Source organism: Phytophthora cinnamomi (genome assembly GCF_018691715.1).
Source record: "Phytophthora cinnamomi strain GKB4 chromosome Unknown Contig29, whole genome shotgun sequence".
In the NCBI taxonomy this organism is placed as follows: Eukaryota; Oomycota; class Peronosporomycetes; order Peronosporales; family Peronosporaceae; genus Phytophthora; species Phytophthora cinnamomi.
In genome coordinates, this window is record NW_027150962.1 from 559 (window position 1) to 18,890 (window position 18,332).

At 51.3% G+C, this 18,332-nt stretch overlaps 7 protein-coding genes across 7 annotated transcripts; 5 read left to right on the forward strand and 2 right to left on the reverse strand.

Moving 5' to 3' along the window:
* Positions 1-5,316: 5,316 nt before the first annotated feature.
* IUM83_09898 (Iron/zinc purple acid phosphatase protein) lies at positions 5,317-5,646 on the forward strand (the record flags this gene model as incomplete). The annotated part of the gene is made up of 1 exon (XM_067934373.1): positions 5,317-5,646. The coding sequence occupies one exon, from the start codon at positions 5,317-5,319 to the stop codon at positions 5,644-5,646; it is 330 nt and encodes a 109-aa protein (XP_067793337.1).
* Positions 5,647-7,317: 1,671 nt separating this feature from the next.
* Positions 7,318-8,457, forward strand: IUM83_09899 (uncharacterized protein; the record flags this gene model as incomplete). Its single annotated transcript, XM_067934374.1, has 1 exon — positions 7,318-8,457. One exon carries the CDS (start codon positions 7,318-7,320, stop codon positions 8,455-8,457), a length of 1,140 nt encoding a protein of 379 aa, XP_067793415.1.
* Positions 8,458-9,278: 821 nt separating this feature from the next.
* IUM83_09900 (uncharacterized protein) lies at positions 9,279-9,666 on the forward strand (the record flags this gene model as incomplete). Its single annotated transcript, XM_067934375.1, has 2 exons — positions 9,279-9,353; positions 9,490-9,666. 2 exons carry the CDS (start codon positions 9,279-9,281, stop codon positions 9,664-9,666), a joined length of 252 nt encoding a protein of 83 aa, XP_067793453.1.
* Positions 9,667-11,705: 2,039 nt separating this feature from the next.
* On the reverse strand, positions 11,706-12,678 carry IUM83_09901 (Zinc (Zn2)-Iron (Fe2) Permease (ZIP) Family; the record flags this gene model as incomplete). The annotated part of the gene is made up of 3 exons (XM_067934376.1): positions 11,706-11,939; positions 12,017-12,214; positions 12,298-12,678. The coding sequence occupies 3 exons, from the start codon at positions 12,676-12,678 to the stop codon at positions 11,706-11,708; spliced, it is 813 nt and encodes a 270-aa protein (XP_067793437.1).
* Positions 12,679-14,396: 1,718 nt separating this feature from the next.
* IUM83_09902 (uncharacterized protein) lies at positions 14,397-14,900 on the forward strand (the record flags this gene model as incomplete). The annotated part of the gene is made up of 1 exon (XM_067934377.1): positions 14,397-14,900. The coding sequence occupies one exon, from the start codon at positions 14,397-14,399 to the stop codon at positions 14,898-14,900; it is 504 nt and encodes a 167-aa protein (XP_067793231.1).
* Positions 14,901-14,931: 31 nt separating this feature from the next.
* IUM83_09903 (uncharacterized protein) lies at positions 14,932-15,597 on the forward strand (the record flags this gene model as incomplete). The annotated part of the gene is made up of 1 exon (XM_067934378.1): positions 14,932-15,597. The coding sequence occupies one exon, from the start codon at positions 14,932-14,934 to the stop codon at positions 15,595-15,597; it is 666 nt and encodes a 221-aa protein (XP_067793232.1).
* Positions 15,598-16,149: 552 nt separating this feature from the next.
* On the reverse strand, positions 16,150-17,353 carry IUM83_09904 (Iron/zinc purple acid phosphatase protein; the record flags this gene model as incomplete). Its single annotated transcript, XM_067934379.1, has 2 exons — positions 16,150-17,032; positions 17,103-17,353. 2 exons carry the CDS (start codon positions 17,351-17,353, stop codon positions 16,150-16,152), a joined length of 1,134 nt encoding a protein of 377 aa, XP_067793451.1.
* Positions 17,354-18,332: the final 979 nt, after the last annotated feature.

The following is an 18,332-nucleotide window of genomic DNA, read 5'->3' on the forward strand; positions in this document are numbered from 1 at the left end:
ATCTGGCCTTCGCCAGCTCCCTTTTCAGGGCGGCGAACTCAGCGCTCAAGACGCTCCACGCGGTACCCGGTCGTGGAGGCGCAGTACTGATCAGCCGGGGCTGATCATACCTGGCGTGTTCCACCCCCGCACCGCCGATCCGTGACGCCCGCGGCTCAACCCGCTGGATTGTTGAGCGGATTGTTGACTCATAGATCCCGAAAACGAACCCTCAACACTCGTTTTCGTATTCGTGAGAGATTCTCCGATCGAGATACATATGACGCGAACGTCTTGCTGGACGTTCCGGAAAGGTGAGGGCGTACGAAGAGCAGTACGCGCTGGCGCAGCGGAAAGGAACACGAGCGCTGCGTCATCCATGCGCGAACCCTCACGTGCTAAGAACTTAGCCGGAGCTCTTGAGACTTTCGGACACGGATCGACGATGTGCCCGTTCAGGTCGCACGTCGCTGACCGCGCCTGGAAGCACTTCGTGCCTGAAAGCCCTCGGGCCAGCGCACGGCATAGTTCCGCAGCAATCGAAGTTGTCTCATTTCCACGCTCTGAGTAGTCTCGAAGCGATCACGCGCTTGCTTAATCCGATCACGGTAAGCATCGGCCTCTTGTTGAAGTTCTCAACAAAGGCGTTCCAGCTTTGACAAGTGCCTGCCATCGGGCACTTTTGCTGCGAGAAAGGTCTTCTTGTCTTTGAAACCATCGGACTCGGCGAAGAGTCCGATGGTATCGCCCTTTGATGCGTTTCCGCATCAAAGTGCTAGCTGCGTTACAGGCGTCATCTTGATGCGACTGCAGTACACGGCACCTCATTCGGAGGTACCGAGTTCTCTAACCGGTCCGCGATCTCGGACGCGGACGGTATGTGATTACGCGCTGCAGGCGCAGCGCGACGAGACGAGCTTACAATCACGCGCTGCTGCAGCGCGCGAGTACTGAGAGCCCAGCGGAAGCGAGTGGGGTATCGCTTCAGTACGCGAACGCTTCGAACTCGAAGCGTCGATTCGTCCTTCACGCGGGCGACGTTCTGGCGTAGGGTCGAGCGATTCGCTCGACACTGGTCTTACAGCTTTGAGGGCGAGTCTCCTCGCCCTCCGCCCATCGTCGTCGTGAAGTCGACGGCGTCACCGTACTTGCCTTCTGGGCGTTCGAGAAGTCGTCGATGGAGAGATGACTCCCCATCACTCGGCGCGGGACTTCTGTCGAGGCGCGCTCATCGTTGAATGAGCGCGGATTTCTTCTCCAAACGCGGAGAATTGCGAATGGTCAATTCCAGGATTGACGTCGCGAGGGACCCCGCGCTCTAACCTATAAAGGATGTGTATAGCAGAGTTATGACACGATACCGGTGGCGGCAGCCACTGGAACTTAACAGATAGGTTATCTGTTTAAACGTTTTGAGCTATTCACTCTGAGTGTAAGATTTCACATGGATATATTGAAGTGGAGCCACCACAGATGAGTGGTCCTACACTCTACCAAAGATCCTATTGGTAAAAGCAGTAATCTTTCTACAATCAGGAGACATGTGCATATTAGCGGGGCTCTGACAGCCAGCCGCCAACCTTTCAGATGATAAACGGTTTTAGCAGATTTTGGGGAAGATCAATTTACAAATACGGTTCTCATTTTACCTAATCTAAGTCACTTGGAATCTTTGTAGCTTAATTATTATTTGTGTATTCAAATATATAATTAACCAAGTAATTGCAGTAGCTTCGCTCCTCATACTTCGTGCGCAACGTAAGCCAGCAGTGAGTCAAGTTGCACCCACTACGCTAAAGCGCCAGCGGTTTCTGTTCGGCGTTTAGGGAGTGCCTCGTCACTTTCCGCTGTAAGCTGCATTATTCAGGTTGGAGGAACGACCAGGTGATTCTTGCCGTCGATATGCACGATTAGCACGCTCATGTTACCGGCACGATAGCTCCGGCGGTCCCAACCATTTTGATACAAACACCAAGATCAATTACGCTGCATGCAGTTTAGATGTTCTTTCGGGCCCCGGTTTGAGGGGTTAACGATTAGCGATTATCATCCCTCTTCGCTACAGTAATTTGTCTGCCCAGACCAAATTTGAACATCGATTTTTTTTTCATCATTAATTGTGGCTGCAGAGATCGCGCCTGATTAGATCGTTCGAGATAAAATACTCGAGGCAACATAGACATGTAATCTTCCGGAAAGTATCAACCTCTTTCCTGTCGGCGCAAATATGTTACTACGACCAGCTTGTTCAGAGTACTAGCAGTGTTATTATGCTTGTTCCGCGAGCTCGCTTCATAAGCTCATTGTTGATATTACCATTTTTTTAGAAGCAGCTGAACTGCGTAGCTCCTCTTGTCAGGGTGGTGATCGTTTGAGCCCCGAACATGATTGTTCGACTTCATTATTACCTATCGGTTCGAAACGTGCCAGACAGATTAATTATCGATTGTGGCCTGCTATATACATTCCATACACATGCATATGAACAGCGGTCGATGCTGCACTTGTGGAGGATCGTTGGTGCTTTGACGAAGGCGCGATCTTTCAGCCGACATGTCAGCGTTCAGATAATTAACGTATATGTTTTATAAAAGCGCGGCATTATAATCCGCATACGATACATCGCGATTTAAATTAAATCGGCCCGAATTTCGTCTTTTGATCACGAATTACCAGATAGCGTAAATCATTAGCCGCGCTTTATTTAAAAATATGCAATTCGGACACTTACTATCTGACACTGACGAGTGGTCGGGATCGCGCTGCTGACTGTCGAAGCACCGCTCCGAAAACCTTCATCGTGCACAAGTGCAGCATACTCTCTCGACTAACCGTTGGCGAGCCGTTTTTCTTGCATGCGTATGAATATGTGCAGTATGTTAGCGATATATTGGCCTAACTGCGAACACGAAGTTGTACAAGCTGTTTTTAATCGATGTGTGGTTGATGAAGAGATCGAACAACCGCCGTCGCGTTGGCCGAACTATACGGTAAACCGTGTTCGAAGTAGTGAAAGCCCACCCTACATTTTATTTAGAGGAGCTACAGCAGTTCATACGAAACGCTTTTCCTAAAGTAAAATGGTAAGGTAGTATCAACATTGGTCTTAATGGGGGAGTTGCTCGCGCGACAGACAAGCGGAAGCCCAGCGATACAGGAGCGCTAGTGCACTCACAAACGAAGCTAACGAGCCATCAAAACGTCTCAACAGATTAGTATTAGAGTCGCAGGGCCGGAGACACACCTGATTTCAGATGGTAGCGTAGTATCGACATGGGTCTTACATGGCGGAGTGCACCCTCGCGCGACAGACAAGCGGAAAGCCAGCGAGATAAGCAGGGTAGCACTCACAGACGAGCTAACGAGCCGTTAAACACGTCCAACAGAGCCGTATCGGAGTAGCAGTGGCCGGCGATCGTTTCCTCGGTGTCCTGAGAACCAACGATGCGCCCGTATTTAGTAGGAAGAGGTTGGCGACTTACCTACACCTGGAGGTCGATTTACTACCATGTCGGCTGATGTCTTCGAATATTTTATCTCAGAACGATTTAAGCCCTAAACTGACGAAAAAATCTGCAAACACACAATATGCCATCTGTTTTATATCGGGCGCCAGATTTAACTCGGGCAAAACACTAGGTGAAAACGACAAACGCATTGAAGTAGCATAATAAATAGTCTGTCTCCCAAAAGGGACAATACTAATTTTGAACATAGACACTTGAATACCTAAATAGTCTATTGTGGTAAAGAGAACTCCATTTATGCAGTTAAGACTGCGTTTGCACTGTTTAGGGAAACACCAAACGATGGTCTTCGAGGATGACAGGCCTGCTCGCTCCTGAGCGGCATTTAGCATCATTTCCGCGTCTTCGTCGATTGGTCTTCTTCATATGTTGTTCTGCTCGCCGCGCTTGCCAGCGCATTCCATCTGTACTTCGTATAAGCTCTGTAAGTGAGGGGACAGTTGTGTTGCTGTTCATGTTCCGTCAACACCAAGCGAGAAGCCACATCTCATCATTAGCTTTGCCTGCTTAATTACATTAATGGATACGCAGGAACCAAACCACTTCACCAAGACGAGCCCAGTTCAAACAAACTAATTATGAATATTTGTGCCCAGACTAAATATGAACATCCTGATTTCTGTAGCACATGAATTAGTCTGGCCCCGACTAATTTTGAAGACAGACTAATTTTGAGCCCAGACTAGTTACTGTAGGCACCGTGTCGACACTGCTGATCTAATGCACCATAATTCTATGTGGAGCTAGCTAGAACACCACGTTCTTTGAAAAGCAGGACTGGTCTTACTGAAAGCTTAGAGGTTTCTTGACAAACTTGTGACGGGTAGACTAAGCACGAGTAGTTCACAAGGCGGTTCACGATCAGCTCTCACGGCGTGAACTTCATGCACGGAGTCGCTGACGATAAGGGTGAAAGGCTTGGAGACGGAACTTCTGACAAGCCAGAGCGTGACCTGTTGCCCCTGCAGCTTGTTTTGCTTGGACGTCTGCGCTAGGACATCCACCGCCAGCGTCTAATCGGCGCGTGCGAGGTAGCTCGAGGGTCACCGACCTCCGAACACTTGTTGGTGGCACGCACTTCACTCCCTCATGTCCTTGGGGCGTGGTGCTTTGCCCCAATGAAAATACTCATGATCCGTAATGGGATCGGACTAAATGCATTTGGCGCCGCTACATGTACCGTACATGACAATACAGTACAGTACAGTAGCCGGAACCATTTTGCGTTTCAAGAACAGACAATGATCCCACCGGGCAGTATACTGACTCACGGCTTCGCACAGCTACATGTACTCCTTTTAAGTACGTAGTAGTATAATACATCGGTCTCACTGGAGACCACCGTGGGCTGCGATTGCTACTGTAAGTCATTTCCGCCATGACAGGATCAGGATTGTCTTGTCAGATTTGCAACTGGCATCGACTAGTCCATTGTCCTCCGCCATCGAACGGGGTTTGCCCTTGGGCCAGGTTGCTGTAAATGGCCCTCCATCACGCGCAAGCTCACAACGAGAAGGTCTCCTCAATGGAATGGACACGGAAGACGGATAGATAAGCTCGATTCGGAGTCTCACAATTCCTTCTATTTCTTTGGTCTCATGTGGCACTCCACCCTCCTCCTCGTCCTCCTGGCCTGTGTCTGCGCTGCGCAGAGCCTCTCCACCCCGTCGAACAGTTCTCTACCCACCTTCTCTTCGAGCGGCAGCACCAACGACGTCTACAACGTCTGCCCCGTTGTCGCGACCTATGCCTGAGCTCGCCCGAGCAGGTCCGCCAGCTTATCTTCGGAACGTTCAAGCGCACCGCCACGATGAACTCATTGGATCGAATTGCAGCTTACGACCACTTCCACGACGTCGTGTGCTGCTACCTGGAGAACCAAAGGTTCGAGGTGAACGCCCCGAAGACGGACGCCACGGCTTTCGAGTCGGAGCTGCTGTCCACGCCCGTCAAGATGACCGACTGCTCTCAACTGTTTGGCAACTACACCGCCGCTACCGTCTGGAAATCTGCCACCAGCACCGACGGAACCACGAGCCTCAGCAGCGAATCTGGTGCTGGCAAGGTCGGCATCCAAACTGCAGGGGGCAAGACTGGTACCCAGACGACTGACAGCAAGGCTGCGCTCTGCAGGGGATAGACGGTTTACCCATCCTCAGTGCAGCTTGAGTGAAAACCATGTCCGTTCGCTTTTATTATTTGCGTTTTTATTGTTTCGTTTTGTGCGTTTCTGCTTTTTGCAGCACCGAGTTACTCGGTAATCACAGTAAATGACCAACAAAATAGTGAGCGCAGCAAAGAAAACGATTACTTTTAAGTACTCGTTTGCTTAGGTATTAAAATAGCTAGTAGCTACCACCTAAGGTATCTCAAGTCCATAGTGAATAACAAAATCGTGATAATACGTTGACAGAAATGTTGAGGAGTCAACGAAAACAGAGTTGTTTGCTTTTGGATCTCAGGACGACAGTGCTTCAACTGCGCCATGAAATGGGTAACTCGATAACCTTTACCTGCAGCACAATCCGTCATTGTTCTACCACTTGATACAAGGAGAGATGTGGCGTTTAAAGCTATGCGATCGATATGTTAGTGCAGTACACCCTTCTAATCCCTGTAACAAGCATGCACTCTTCGCCGTAGATTTCTTTATTGTTGAATTCGGTGGCCAAGCCAAGATTAAGCATAGTAGCACGAATGTAAAGCAAACTCATCAACCATGTTGACTGTGAGCACAATCGCCAACCCCAGCGCCCGGGTTTCCATACAATTCCATTGTACTACGTAGTATAGGATAAATATGGCGCATCGGCCGTCAGACTTTCTCGCTTATGGAACTCGATAATGCTTAGTTTTTGTGTGTAAGTTTTGTGTGTAGGATATTCTTGCCGAACAGCAATGCCGGCATGCCTTTTATACCGTGAGCCAGTTCAATTCATTTGAGACGGTTCGCAACTTTTCTGTTCGAGTGAAGTACCAGTATAGTATGTAAGCAATACATGTACGCATTCTTTCCCACAGCAAATCGCCCACCGAAGCGAACAGTACGCCGAATATCTGGCTCGGGGTCTCGGGGCGTGATGCCTCGCTCCAATCAGATCTCACACCGCAGCCATCCTGAGCACTCGCCAGCTTACTACGCTGTAGCCCACATTCGCCCTGATTGTTCAATTGAGCGCTGTGCTCGTCATCTAAGCATCCGCGCACGTCTTGAAATCTTTAATAATCTTGATTAGAGAATGGAAAGGATTGCCTTTAATCTCAGGGAGGATTCGCAACACTGCTACTATAGTGGCTTCTATGGTTTGAGACTGCATACTTCGGATCTGTCCCAAATTAAAATGTTGTAGTAAGTATTTTTTTTCGAGGGTGCATGCATACAAACTAACAACGCGCGTGTGTGCACATGGTACAGTTGAGCCGGGGTCCCATCTTAGGATCGCGGTACGGCTTGTAGGCCTTGAAGGCACGCGCCAACTAAAGGTTGGTGGATGGACGCTGTTTCCGCTGTGACAGGCGCTGTTCACGATCAGATTTGATCAAGTGAAATGACCCCAACAAACGGGGAGGGGCTTCAGTACAGTACAGTGTACCAGACTATCATGTACTACGTTGCCAGGGAGGCCCCTCAATCGACTGGAGCGGTGACAGCCACATAAATATCGTCGAGCTCAGCTACATTTCGCTCACAACCACTTTTTTCTCCTTCGGTCTCATGTGGCACTCCACGCTCGTTCTCCTCCTCTTGACATGCGTCTGCGCGGCGCAGAACGATTCGGACTCGTCCGGCGGATCTTCTAACCCCGTCGACATGTTCTCGACGAGTGGCAGCACCGGCGACGTCTACAACGTCTGCCCCGTTGTCGTCGACTTCACCAAAGAGCAAGACGACCTCTCCGACGAGGAACTCAAGGCCAACGCCGCCGACGCAGCCATGTCTGCGTACTTGCTGAGCCACCCGAACAACACCCTGTGGGACTATTTCAAGATTGAGCACAGGCAGAAAAAGGAAATGAGCAAGCGCCTGCCGCTGAAGGAAAGGATCAAGAACGCGATTAAGGGCGTAGTCGACTACACCGCAAACACTGTCATCAACCTGGCACAGGACATTGCGGACGCTGTCAAGTGGATCGTCAACACTCTTCGCGATCCCCTCGTCGGAATTAGACAAGTCACCAGCTTTTTCAAGACTTTCGGCAAGAACGTCAAGTCCCTCTGGACGCTTTTCAAGGAGGACCCCAAGGAGACGGCCGAGAACATGGGCGGTGGTTTGCTGCTTCACATCACACACCACCCCGCTGAGTTCACTGCCGAGACGGTGCTCACGGTTAGTGCTGGATTCGCGGTGATCGGTGGTCTCATGGCTGGTGTCGAAGCTGTTTTTGGTGGAATGAGCAACGCCATCTCCAACGTCCTGATGTCCGTCCTGATGTTCCTACACGCTATCGACGACCCGATTTACATTGTCACGCCCCTCGTCAACTCTCTCATTGACACCGCCGGCGCCATCAACAGTAACTCCTCCAGCAACTCCTCTGATGTACTTACCATCGACCCGATCAAGCCTCTGAAAGCGTGCAAGATCCCGAAGCAGTACCGCCCGGTGTTCTCCTCTCGTGATCTGTGTCTGAGCTCCCCCGCTAAGGTTCGCGAACTGATTTTCGGAACGGCCAAGCGCACGATTAAGATGTCCACCCAGGAACGGATTGCCGCTTACAACCACTTCCACGACTTTGTGTGCTGCTACCTGGAAGACCAAGAGTTTGAGGTGAATGCTCCGCAGACGGACTCGACAGATTTCGAGCCTAAACTCGTAGCAACACCCGTCAAAATGCGCAATTGCACCCAACTCTTTGCTAACTACAGCGACGAGACCGTGTGGAAATTTTCTGGATCCACGAGTCTTGTCGATGAAGACGAGGACCTTGACGATGACTCGAACAACGAATAATACTATACAGTAGACACCGCGGTTAAGCAACGCTAACGAATCCATATTTTGAAGTCATCCATCATTTCGCTAAATGTGCCTGGTATACAGCTAGTACGGTACTGCAACCATATTTTTTTACACTGATGACACCTGGGAATGAAGGACACGGAAACATTGGCTCACCCTTGGTGACAAGTGACTGAAGGCGTCGCTGTTCCCACTCGAAGGCCGCCTCTCCATGAATTACATCAAAGAGTTTGCCAATCGTATAAGGAAGCAACGGGCGAGGATAAAAAGAAACAAGAAGAAAGCGGCGATGCACATTTCTAAGCTAGGCCAGTAAGTACTACGTAGTAGGTAGCAATCTCACAAAGTATCAGGTACTAGTATATCCTTACAGACTGAAAACGTTACAAAAGCAATGATTGGGTTGGAAAGTTCCTGCAGCAGTTGTCTGTTGACCACTTGAACTGCTTTTGAATACACACCGGAGTAGCCGAAGAGCGTGATGATGAACAAAGCCACCGGAGTAGCCGAAGAGCGTGATGATGAACAAAGCCGTGCTTCGCCCGGAACAGTGCTGAATTTTAATTGCAGACTGCACAGCATGCAACAATAGGTAACGGAAAGTGCCAATTAGTATTGCGGTGCCAAATAGAATACCCCCAGTAGAATCCGATCATCTCGTTGACTAAAATATTCCTATTGTACCTACGCTAATTAGTATACCTCACGTTGGCATCTTAGAGCACGACATTCGGCACTTGCGCTGCGGAAATATTGTCGGTTTTCAATTCGCTGTCAATAACAAGCTCCTGCACCAACCAACCAACGCCACCATGCCTGGATCCCGCCTCGCCAAGACCATGTCGGAGAAGAAGGAGGTCGTCACGTGGATCGAGGAGCACCGAGAGGTCCCAGCAAGGGCTCTCACGCACTTCCAGAACAAGCGTGGGTGGAAATCTCTGCGGCTCAGATCCGATATTGGTGGAAGCAGAAGGAGTCAATCATTCAATGTGCCTGACGACGTTGTTACTCGGTCTGTGGCAGCGGCAGGATTCGCTCCCTGTTACCAAGATTGGCACATCAGTCGCCATGACGTCTATGGAGCATTATTTTGCCGCAAGTGGCTCTCTCGCGACGATGATTCCGATGACAACAATGTTGAAGAGGTTTCTCGAAAATCTGGACGAGTTCACGATTTGGGACTCCGAGGATTCCGTCTAGGCAATAGTTTACCACCTCCTAATTGTGTACCTTGCTCAGAATAAAGTGTGTTCAATTCGAGGCATTTTCCGTTAGATTCTTGCTGTAGTACAGCAGTACTACAGCTCTCATATCTTCTTTAATAAGAGGAAATAGATAGTTCGAAGTAGTTTAGTTGTTACTTCCACTGCCCTACTGTTCTAATCGGATCTAGTATAGTAGTAGGAGCTAAAGCAGAATCCTGTCGAGATGTCGCTGCAATTATCTCCAACCGCGTGAACAAAAGCCGTCTCAATTATGTCGAGCCTTTGGCGTATAAAATTGTCACGACTTCAACGCTGCCGAGCCGCGTGGCGTCCACGACAATGCTTCTGAAAAAGACAGGAGAAATGTTTCCTGTAGCAAACAAGAACACAACTCCAACTTGATCACGAGCGTCAGTCTGTATCGTTGCAGCACTCTTAAACGCCCTCTCAATTGCCTTCCGAGAAAACCGTTCCTTGATAGTCAAGATTTTCACCACCTCCAGGTGGCCTGCACCAACTGCTTGGGTTAAGGCATTATCTATCGAAGCCAATGAAGTCTTAAATCCATCGATAGAGCACAAATACGTCATCGCGTCTGCTTTGCCAAAGGATGCTGCCATCACTAACGAATCGCCGAGAGAGGTTGCATTGAAATCTTCTTTCGCCTGAAAGAACTTCATATTCTCAAGGTGTCCTCCACCAGCAGCAAATTCAAACGCGATGCTTGCGAGGAGCCAGCATACACCCATCATCGTCGAAGAGCTTGACAACCTCAAAGGATCATTGGTAGCCGCACTCATTGACACCACTTCAAGCGAAGATGCCCAGTAGCCGTTATTGGCAAATAGATATTTGCCAATCTCCATTCGGCCCTTTTTGATTGCACTTGCAAGAGGACAGTTGCGCTCATCAACTGCGTCGTCTTCATCATCCTCTTTTTTATTATCGTCATCTTCTACCTCCTCCTCTCCATTCTCGCCCCCGTCTTCATCGCCCGGTCTAGCCGGCTTTGCCTTCTCTAGTCCGTTATCTCCCTCGGCATCTCGGAATACCACGTCTCCACAAGTCTCGTTAAGAACTTCGCCATTTCAAAATGTCCAAATTGTGCCACCATTAACTTTGCTTTATACAACCTTTTCCTCCATCTGTGCGCGTCAAAATCTGGTTCTTCAAAACAATCTTTACAACTTCCAGGCAGCCAAATTGGGCATCCCAGATCAGCGTTTTAGAGTAAGGTGAGTTCTTGCAAATTGTGTCCGCAACCTGTTGCTTCCCAGTCTCCAGCGCCCTTTCCAGTGCCTCACTCAAGCCCACAAAGATCTCGAAGTGCCCAATTTCCAAGAAATGGACACGACAGCACCCAACTTGGCGTTTCTGCCTCGGCACCATTTATAGGCATCAGCAATTATATCCAAGTGACCGTGAGTGGCGGCGATTTCTGTGAGGTTTTGGTTTTGGGTCATTTCGCTCATTTTGTCGCGAAGATGGGGAGACCCAAAATTGTAGGACCTGGTTCGTGGCCGCTGCCACCTGCACGGCCTCGTCAGTGGACATGGCGAACAGCTTGATCATGTTGAGAACCTTGGGTAGTTGGCGGACCTCTCGAGGGAAATGCAACAGCTTCAGGTGCTTGCGGCGGCGGGGCGGATTATCGCGCCAATATTTGGGTGGCTTTGAAATTGGGATCTTCATAAGAAACGGACTCAATTTTAGGGAGTTAGAAATCAATTCAATTGACCCAAAACTGCTTTTGAAATAAGTCATCCGAATGTTCTCAATATTGGAAACCCACTTTTATTACCAATATTGGTATACTAGGAGACCAATAAAATATAGTGTATTATTGACAATAATACACTATGTACTTCAGTAGTAATTGTCTAAAAGAAACTACAACAACGAAATATAATTGAAATATCAAACTATAGTCGATTGATCCGACCTCGAGCGTCCAACGTAAAGTGTTGTGCGTGAAAGAGCTGCTGCAGCACCCCCAACGCACTTACAGCCAGATGAGTCACCAACAGCCACCCCTTACACTCCAGAGTAGCCGAACAGCGTGAGGCTCGACACCATGATGAACATGCCGGCGAACATGCCCACTGCAACCAGATGCGTCTTGTCCTTGGCGAACTTGTAGGCCGTGGGGATCAGCTCCTTCACGCAGATGCACACCATGATGCCGCACACGATTCCGAAGAGCACTCCCTCCGACACCGGGTCCATGCCGTCGCCGATGGCCAGCCATGCGATCATGCCGCCGATCGGCTCAGCACCCGCAGAGATCGCGCACCACATGATGCCGCGCCAGCTGAGCCTGTGGCAAAGTAGATAGGAGCAGCGACGGCGATGCCTTCCGGGATGTTGTGCAGGCCGATGCCGACCGCGAGCGAGATGCCGACGGACGAATTCTCGAGGGCGCCCACGTACGTGGCGATTCCCTCAGGTAAGTTGTGGATGCCGATGGCCAGCGCGCTGAGCACGCCCATGCGCTGCAAGGCGCGCTTGGCGTTCTCGTCCATCTTCATCTGGTACGTGGTCCGCTGCGGCGTTTGCGACTCAGGTACTCGGCCGGCGTGTTGGCGTGATTCTTGCTGTGCTCATACTGGTGGATGGACTCGCGGACGCCCTCCAGGTTGTTGATCTCCGTCATCTCGTGCTCGGGCGCGATCTCGTGCACGATCATGTCGATGAAGTAGATGAGGGCGATGCCGATGGCGAAGCACGCTGTGGCCGAGAGCCAGCCGTGGCCCGTGGCCGTCTCCTCCGACATGTCCTCGGTGCGAAGACCTTCCGTCAGCAAATGCACGGACTCGCCAAAGATCTCTACCAACGAGATGAACATCATGACACCCGATGAGATGCTGAGTGCGACCGCCAAGCTCAGCGGGTTGGCCAAGTACACGAGACGCTTGCTGAAGACGACCATGCCGCCGAGAATCGTGGCGGCCCCGGCGGCAATGTTGAGTGCAAAAGCGACGGCGACAGCGTGGCCCGTTTGAACCATTCTTTGATGGGAGTGCTGAAACCGGTCTTCTGTGGTTGGGCGTGGTTTGGCGAATGGGTCTTAGCGCGTGACCATTGCACGCAAGCGCCACCCGGAGAAGCGCGGATATGTATTATGCTTACAACAAAATACAACTGCACTGTAGTTGGCGATGCCAACACAAGGGCTTGCAGGAAAGCGAGCCAGCGTGAAGGGCCGTGCGCCAGCGAGCCGTGGAAATATATCTACTTGCCAGACGCGGCGACTCAATACTGTACTGTATAAGTACAGTCTCATCAAATTTTGATGCCGGCACTGAAGGTGCGCGTTGCCGATCACCTGGAGCTGGAGATTAATTAATACGAATGGCACCGGGTCCAGCGTGCACAAAATGGTCCAAGCGAAGCATAAAATACACTGCTGGTCTTGCTGCAGAACTGTATGCCCATCCGAAGCGCTTTCATTGGGGCGAGGCACCACGCTTCGCGGAGCTCGAACAGCAGCAAGCATGTCATTGGCGCCTGGGCTCACGGCGAGCGTTCGCGTGTGTCCGATTTGATAGTCAAGCATGGATGCGGTATGCAAATGTACAGATTTCCTTTCGAGCAGGAGTCAGAAAAATGTCGGGGGTCCGTGACCCACGGACCGGCGTCACGCTGGGCGTCGGGTGCTCCGCTGCATGGGCTTCAGTGCGCGTACCTCCGCCGTCGGAGCCGCTCTGCCTGGTTTGGTTGCATTGAGCTGGACGGTGCGACGACCCCCAGTGACCATCGTCTAAGCCCAGATAAGCATACAGTACACGTACCGTTGGCTGCGCTTTCAACGACAGGACACGACTCCAAAGTGGCTGCAGGACGACACACTCCGTTCCTGGTACAGTACTGTAGCGGCAATCCCTATACATGTATTAATACATGTAGATTGGCATATCACTCAATCCAATCATGCCCATATTTCTGCTCGTCACAGCAACGTCCAACTCTCGAAAACTATTGGTCGACGCAAGTGAATTGCCGACAAAGTCTAGGCGACAAATACTCGGGACGCCAAAGCCTGTGTTCCGAGGCGTGGTGCTTCTCCCCAATGAGAAAGCTTTCCGTTGCCGGTGCCGCGCTACTGTAGAACTGTAGAATACCAGGGATAGATTACATGTATCTTCAGCAGATCGCTCAAGCCTTAAAACACGTCCAAGCAATTTTAATCGGCGACCGATCAATCTACTTCTGCTGGGATTGCATGCGTACATCTACATGTTCCCCCCCCCCCCTTCAAGTCCACCAGCGTGGTCCAATCCAACTCGAGGGCAACACGCATGGAACTTCAATTCCTGCTTGTATATGTTGTTGTTCCACACGTATGGTGCATTGCGAGTTGATTCCGTGTGGACGATGCTTGGAGCCCGAACTTCGGACACCGAGAAATGGCAGTCCCATCTCAGGATCGCGATACGGCGCGAGGGTCCTGGTGGCACGCGCCGACGGCGAATCCACGCCGCCGTCGGAGAGAGGGTCGTCGGAGATGCACAAAGCTGGTGGAGGAAGGGCTCTGGTTCCTCTGTGACAGACGCGGTCAGATGTGCGAATTTCGGCTGCCGTCGTCCGAGTGTGGGTAGTCACTGGGACCGCCGCTCCATGCGAATGTAGATCTAGCATAATAGCACTGCTCGAGTCGGGGCCACCCATCCGTAGTGAGAAAGCTATCTCATTTCGCCTCACAACTCAATCCACCTCGTCGGTTTCATGTGGCCTACCACGCTTCTTCTCGTCCTGTTGGCGTGCGTCTGTGCGGCGCAGAGCACCTCGGACTCTTCTAGCGGCAGCTCCAGCGACGTGTTCTCCTCAAGCGGCAGTACCGGCGACATCTACAATGTATGCCCCGTCGTGGTCGATTTCACGGAGGAGCAAGAAAACCTATCGGACGAAGATCTTAAGGCCAACGCCGCCGACGCAGCCATGTCGGCGTACTTGCTGAGCCACCCGAACAACACCCTGTGGGACTACTTCAAGATCGAGCGCAAGCAGAAGAGGGAGATGTTCAAGCAGCTGTCACTGAAGGAGAAGATCAAAAAGGTACTCAAGGACTTCGTGAACTTCACGGCTGACACCACCATCGCACTCGCGCAGACTGTCGCCGACGCCATCGAGTGGATTGTCAACACCATTCGCGACCCTCTCGTCGGAATCAGGCAGATCACCAGCTTTTTCAAGGAGTTCGGCAAGAACATCAAGTCGCTCTGGGGCTGATGAAGAGGACCCGAAGGAGACGGCCGAGAACATGGGCGGCGGTTTGCTGCTGCACATCACGCACCACCCGTCCGAATTCACCGCCGAGACGGTACTGATGGTCGGTACCGGATTCGCGGTGATCCACGGCCTCATGGCTGGCGTGGAGGCTGTCTTCGGCACGATGAGCAACACTATCTCGAAGGTGCTGCTGTCGGTGCTGATGTTTATCCACGCCATCGACGACCCGATCTACATTGTCACGCCTCTCGTCACGTCCATTGTGAACACGGCAGGTGAGCTTGCCACCGGCGACAACTCGACGGACAGCACGGTGCTTACTGTCGACGCGATTCAGCCGCTGGAGACGTGCCAAATTCCGAAGAAGTACCGCCCACTTTTCTCTTCGCGCGATTTGTGTCTGAGCACCCCTGCAGAAGTTCGTCAGCTGATCTTTGGAACATCCAAGCGCACCGCCAAGATGACCCAAGAGGAGCGAATTGCCGCCTACAACCGGTTCCACGATTTCGTTTGCTGCTACTTGGAGGGCCAGGAGTTTGAGGTGAACGCCCCAAAGATGGACTCAACGGCTTTCGAAGCTGACCTTGTACCGACTCCGGTGAAAATGAGCAACTGCTCCCAGTTTTTTGGTGACTACAGCGCCGCCACCGTGTGGAAGTCATCCACAGGCTACGACGACGCCGCGAGCCTCAATTAAGACAGCGCGAGCGGTGATGAATAGAGCATTTATATGACAATAGAACCACTGTTTTAAAAGATCAACAAGATACATAACCTTGATCTTAAAAAACATCTCGAGCTTTCGTGTCTTCACTTTGTGTACACCGTTTCCATGTGTGGTTCGGCTAGTTTCAGACCAAATCCATCTAGTGCAAATTGAAGTCGATGAAGACCAAGCCGGGAGGACCTAGTAGTATGGCTTCTCATGTGCATACCACTCGCTCAAGCGAGGCAATGTAACTATGTGAATATCACGCTTTTCACGAATTCCTACTCCGACGACCTTATGCTTGCTACCACCGGGTATTCTGGTGGGTTTATACTGGGCCCCAGTAAAAGACCCAGTCTTTGACAAGAAAATGTCGAACATGGAAAGCGTTCTATTGACGGACTTTTCAAGCACTATTTATATTCGAGATACTATTATATTCGAGATGTTTTTAAGATCAAGGTTATGTATCTTGTTGATCTTTTAAAACAGTGGCTCTATTGTCATATAAATGCTCTATTCATCACCGCTCGCGCTGTCTTAATTGAGGCTCGCGGCGTCGTCGTAGCCTGTGGATGACTTCCACACGGTGGCGGCGCTGTAGTCACCAAAAAACTGGGAGCAGTTGCTCATTTTCACCGGAGTCGGTACAAGGTCAGCTTCAAAAGCCGTTGAATCCATCTTTGGGGCGTTCACCTCAAACTCCTGGCCCTCCAAGTAGCAGCAAACGAAATCGTGGAACCGGTTGTAGGCGGCAATTCGCTCCTCTTGGGTCATCTTGGCGGTGCGCTTGGATGTTCCAAAGATCAGCTGACGAACTTCTGCAGGGGTGCTCAGACACAAATCGCGCGAAGAGAAAAGTGGGCGGTACTTCTTCGGAATTTGGCACGTCTCCAGCGGCTGAATCGCGTCGACAGTAAGCACCGTGCTGTCCGTCGAGTTGTCGCCGGTGGCAAGCTCACCTGCCGTGTTCACAATGGACGTGACGAGAGGCGTGACAATGTAGATCGGGTCGTCGATGGCGTGGATAAACATCAGCACCGACAGCAGCACCTTCGAGATAGTGTTGCTCATCGTGCCGAAGACAGCCTCCACGCCAGCCATGAGGCCGTGGATCACCGCGAATCCGGTACCGACCATCAGTACCGTCTCGGCGGTGAATTCGGACGGGTGGTGCGTGATGTGCAGCAGCAAACCGCCGCCCATGTTCTCGGCCGTCTCCTTCGGGTCCTCTTTCATCAGCCCCCAGAGCGACTTGATGTTCTTGCCGAACTCCTTGAAAAAGCTGGTGATCTGCCTGATTCCGACGAGAGGGTCGCGAATGGTGTTGACAATCCACTCGATGGCGTCGGCGACAGTCTGCGCGAGTGCGATGGTGGTGTCAGCCGTGAAGTTCACGAAGTCCTTGAGTACCTTTTTTGATCTTCTCCTTCAGTGACAGCTGCTTGAACATCTCCCTCTTCTGCTTGCGCTCGATCTTGAAGTAGTCCCACAGGGTGTTGTTCGGGTGGCTCAGCAAGTACGCCGACATGGCTGCGTCGGCGGCGTTGGCCTTAAGATCTTCGTCCGATAGGTTTTCTTGCTCCTCCGTGAAATCGACCACGACGGGGCATACATTGTAGATGTCGCCGGTACTGCCGCTTGAGGAGAACACGTCGCTGGAGCTGCCGCTAGAAGAGTCCGAGGTGCTCTGCGCCGCACAGACGCACGCCAACAGGACGAGAAGAAGCGTGGTAGGCCACATGAAACCGACGAGGTGGATTGAGTTGTGAGGCGAAATGAGATAGCTTTCTCACTACGGATGGGTGGCCCCGACTCGAGCAGTGCTATTATGCTAGATCTACATTCGCATGGAGCGGCGGTCCCAGTGACTACCCACACTCGGACGACGGCAGCCGAAATTCGCACATCTGACCGCGTCTGTCACAGAGGAACCAGAGCCCTTCCTCCACCAGCTTTGTGCATCTCCGACGACCCTCTCTCCGACGGCGGCGTGGATTCGCCGTCGGCGCGTGCCACCAGGACCCTCGCGCCGTATCGCGATCCTGAGATGGGACTGCCATTTCTCGGTGTCCGAAGTTCGGGCTCCAAGCATCGTCCACACGGAATCAACTCGCAATGCACCATACGTGTGGAACAACAACATATACAAGCAGGAATTGAAGTTCCATGCGTGTTGCCCTCGAGTTGGATTGGACCACGCTGGTGGACTTGAAGGGGGGGGGGGGAACATGTAGATGTACGCATGCAATCCCAGCAGAAGTAGATTGATCGGTCGCCGATTAAAATTGCTTGGACGTGTTTTAAGGCTCGAGCGATCTGCTGAAGATACATGTAATCTATCCCTGGTATTCTACAGTTCTACAGTAGCGCGGCACCGGCAACGGAAAGCTTTCTCATTGGGGAGAAGCACCACGCCTCGGAACACAGGCTTTGGCGTCCCGAGTATTTGTCGCCTAGACTTTGTCGGCAATTCACTTGCGTCGACCAATAGTTTTCGAGAGTTGGACGTTGCTGTGACGAGCAGAAATATGGGCATGATTGGATTGAGTGATATGCCAATCTACATGTATTAATACATGTATAGGGATTGCCGCTACAGTACTGTACCAGGAACGGAGTGTGTCGTCCTGCAGCCACTTTGGAGTCGTGTCCTGTCGTTGAAAGCGCAGCCAACGGTACGTGTACTGTATGCTTATCTGGGCTTAGACGATGGTCACTGG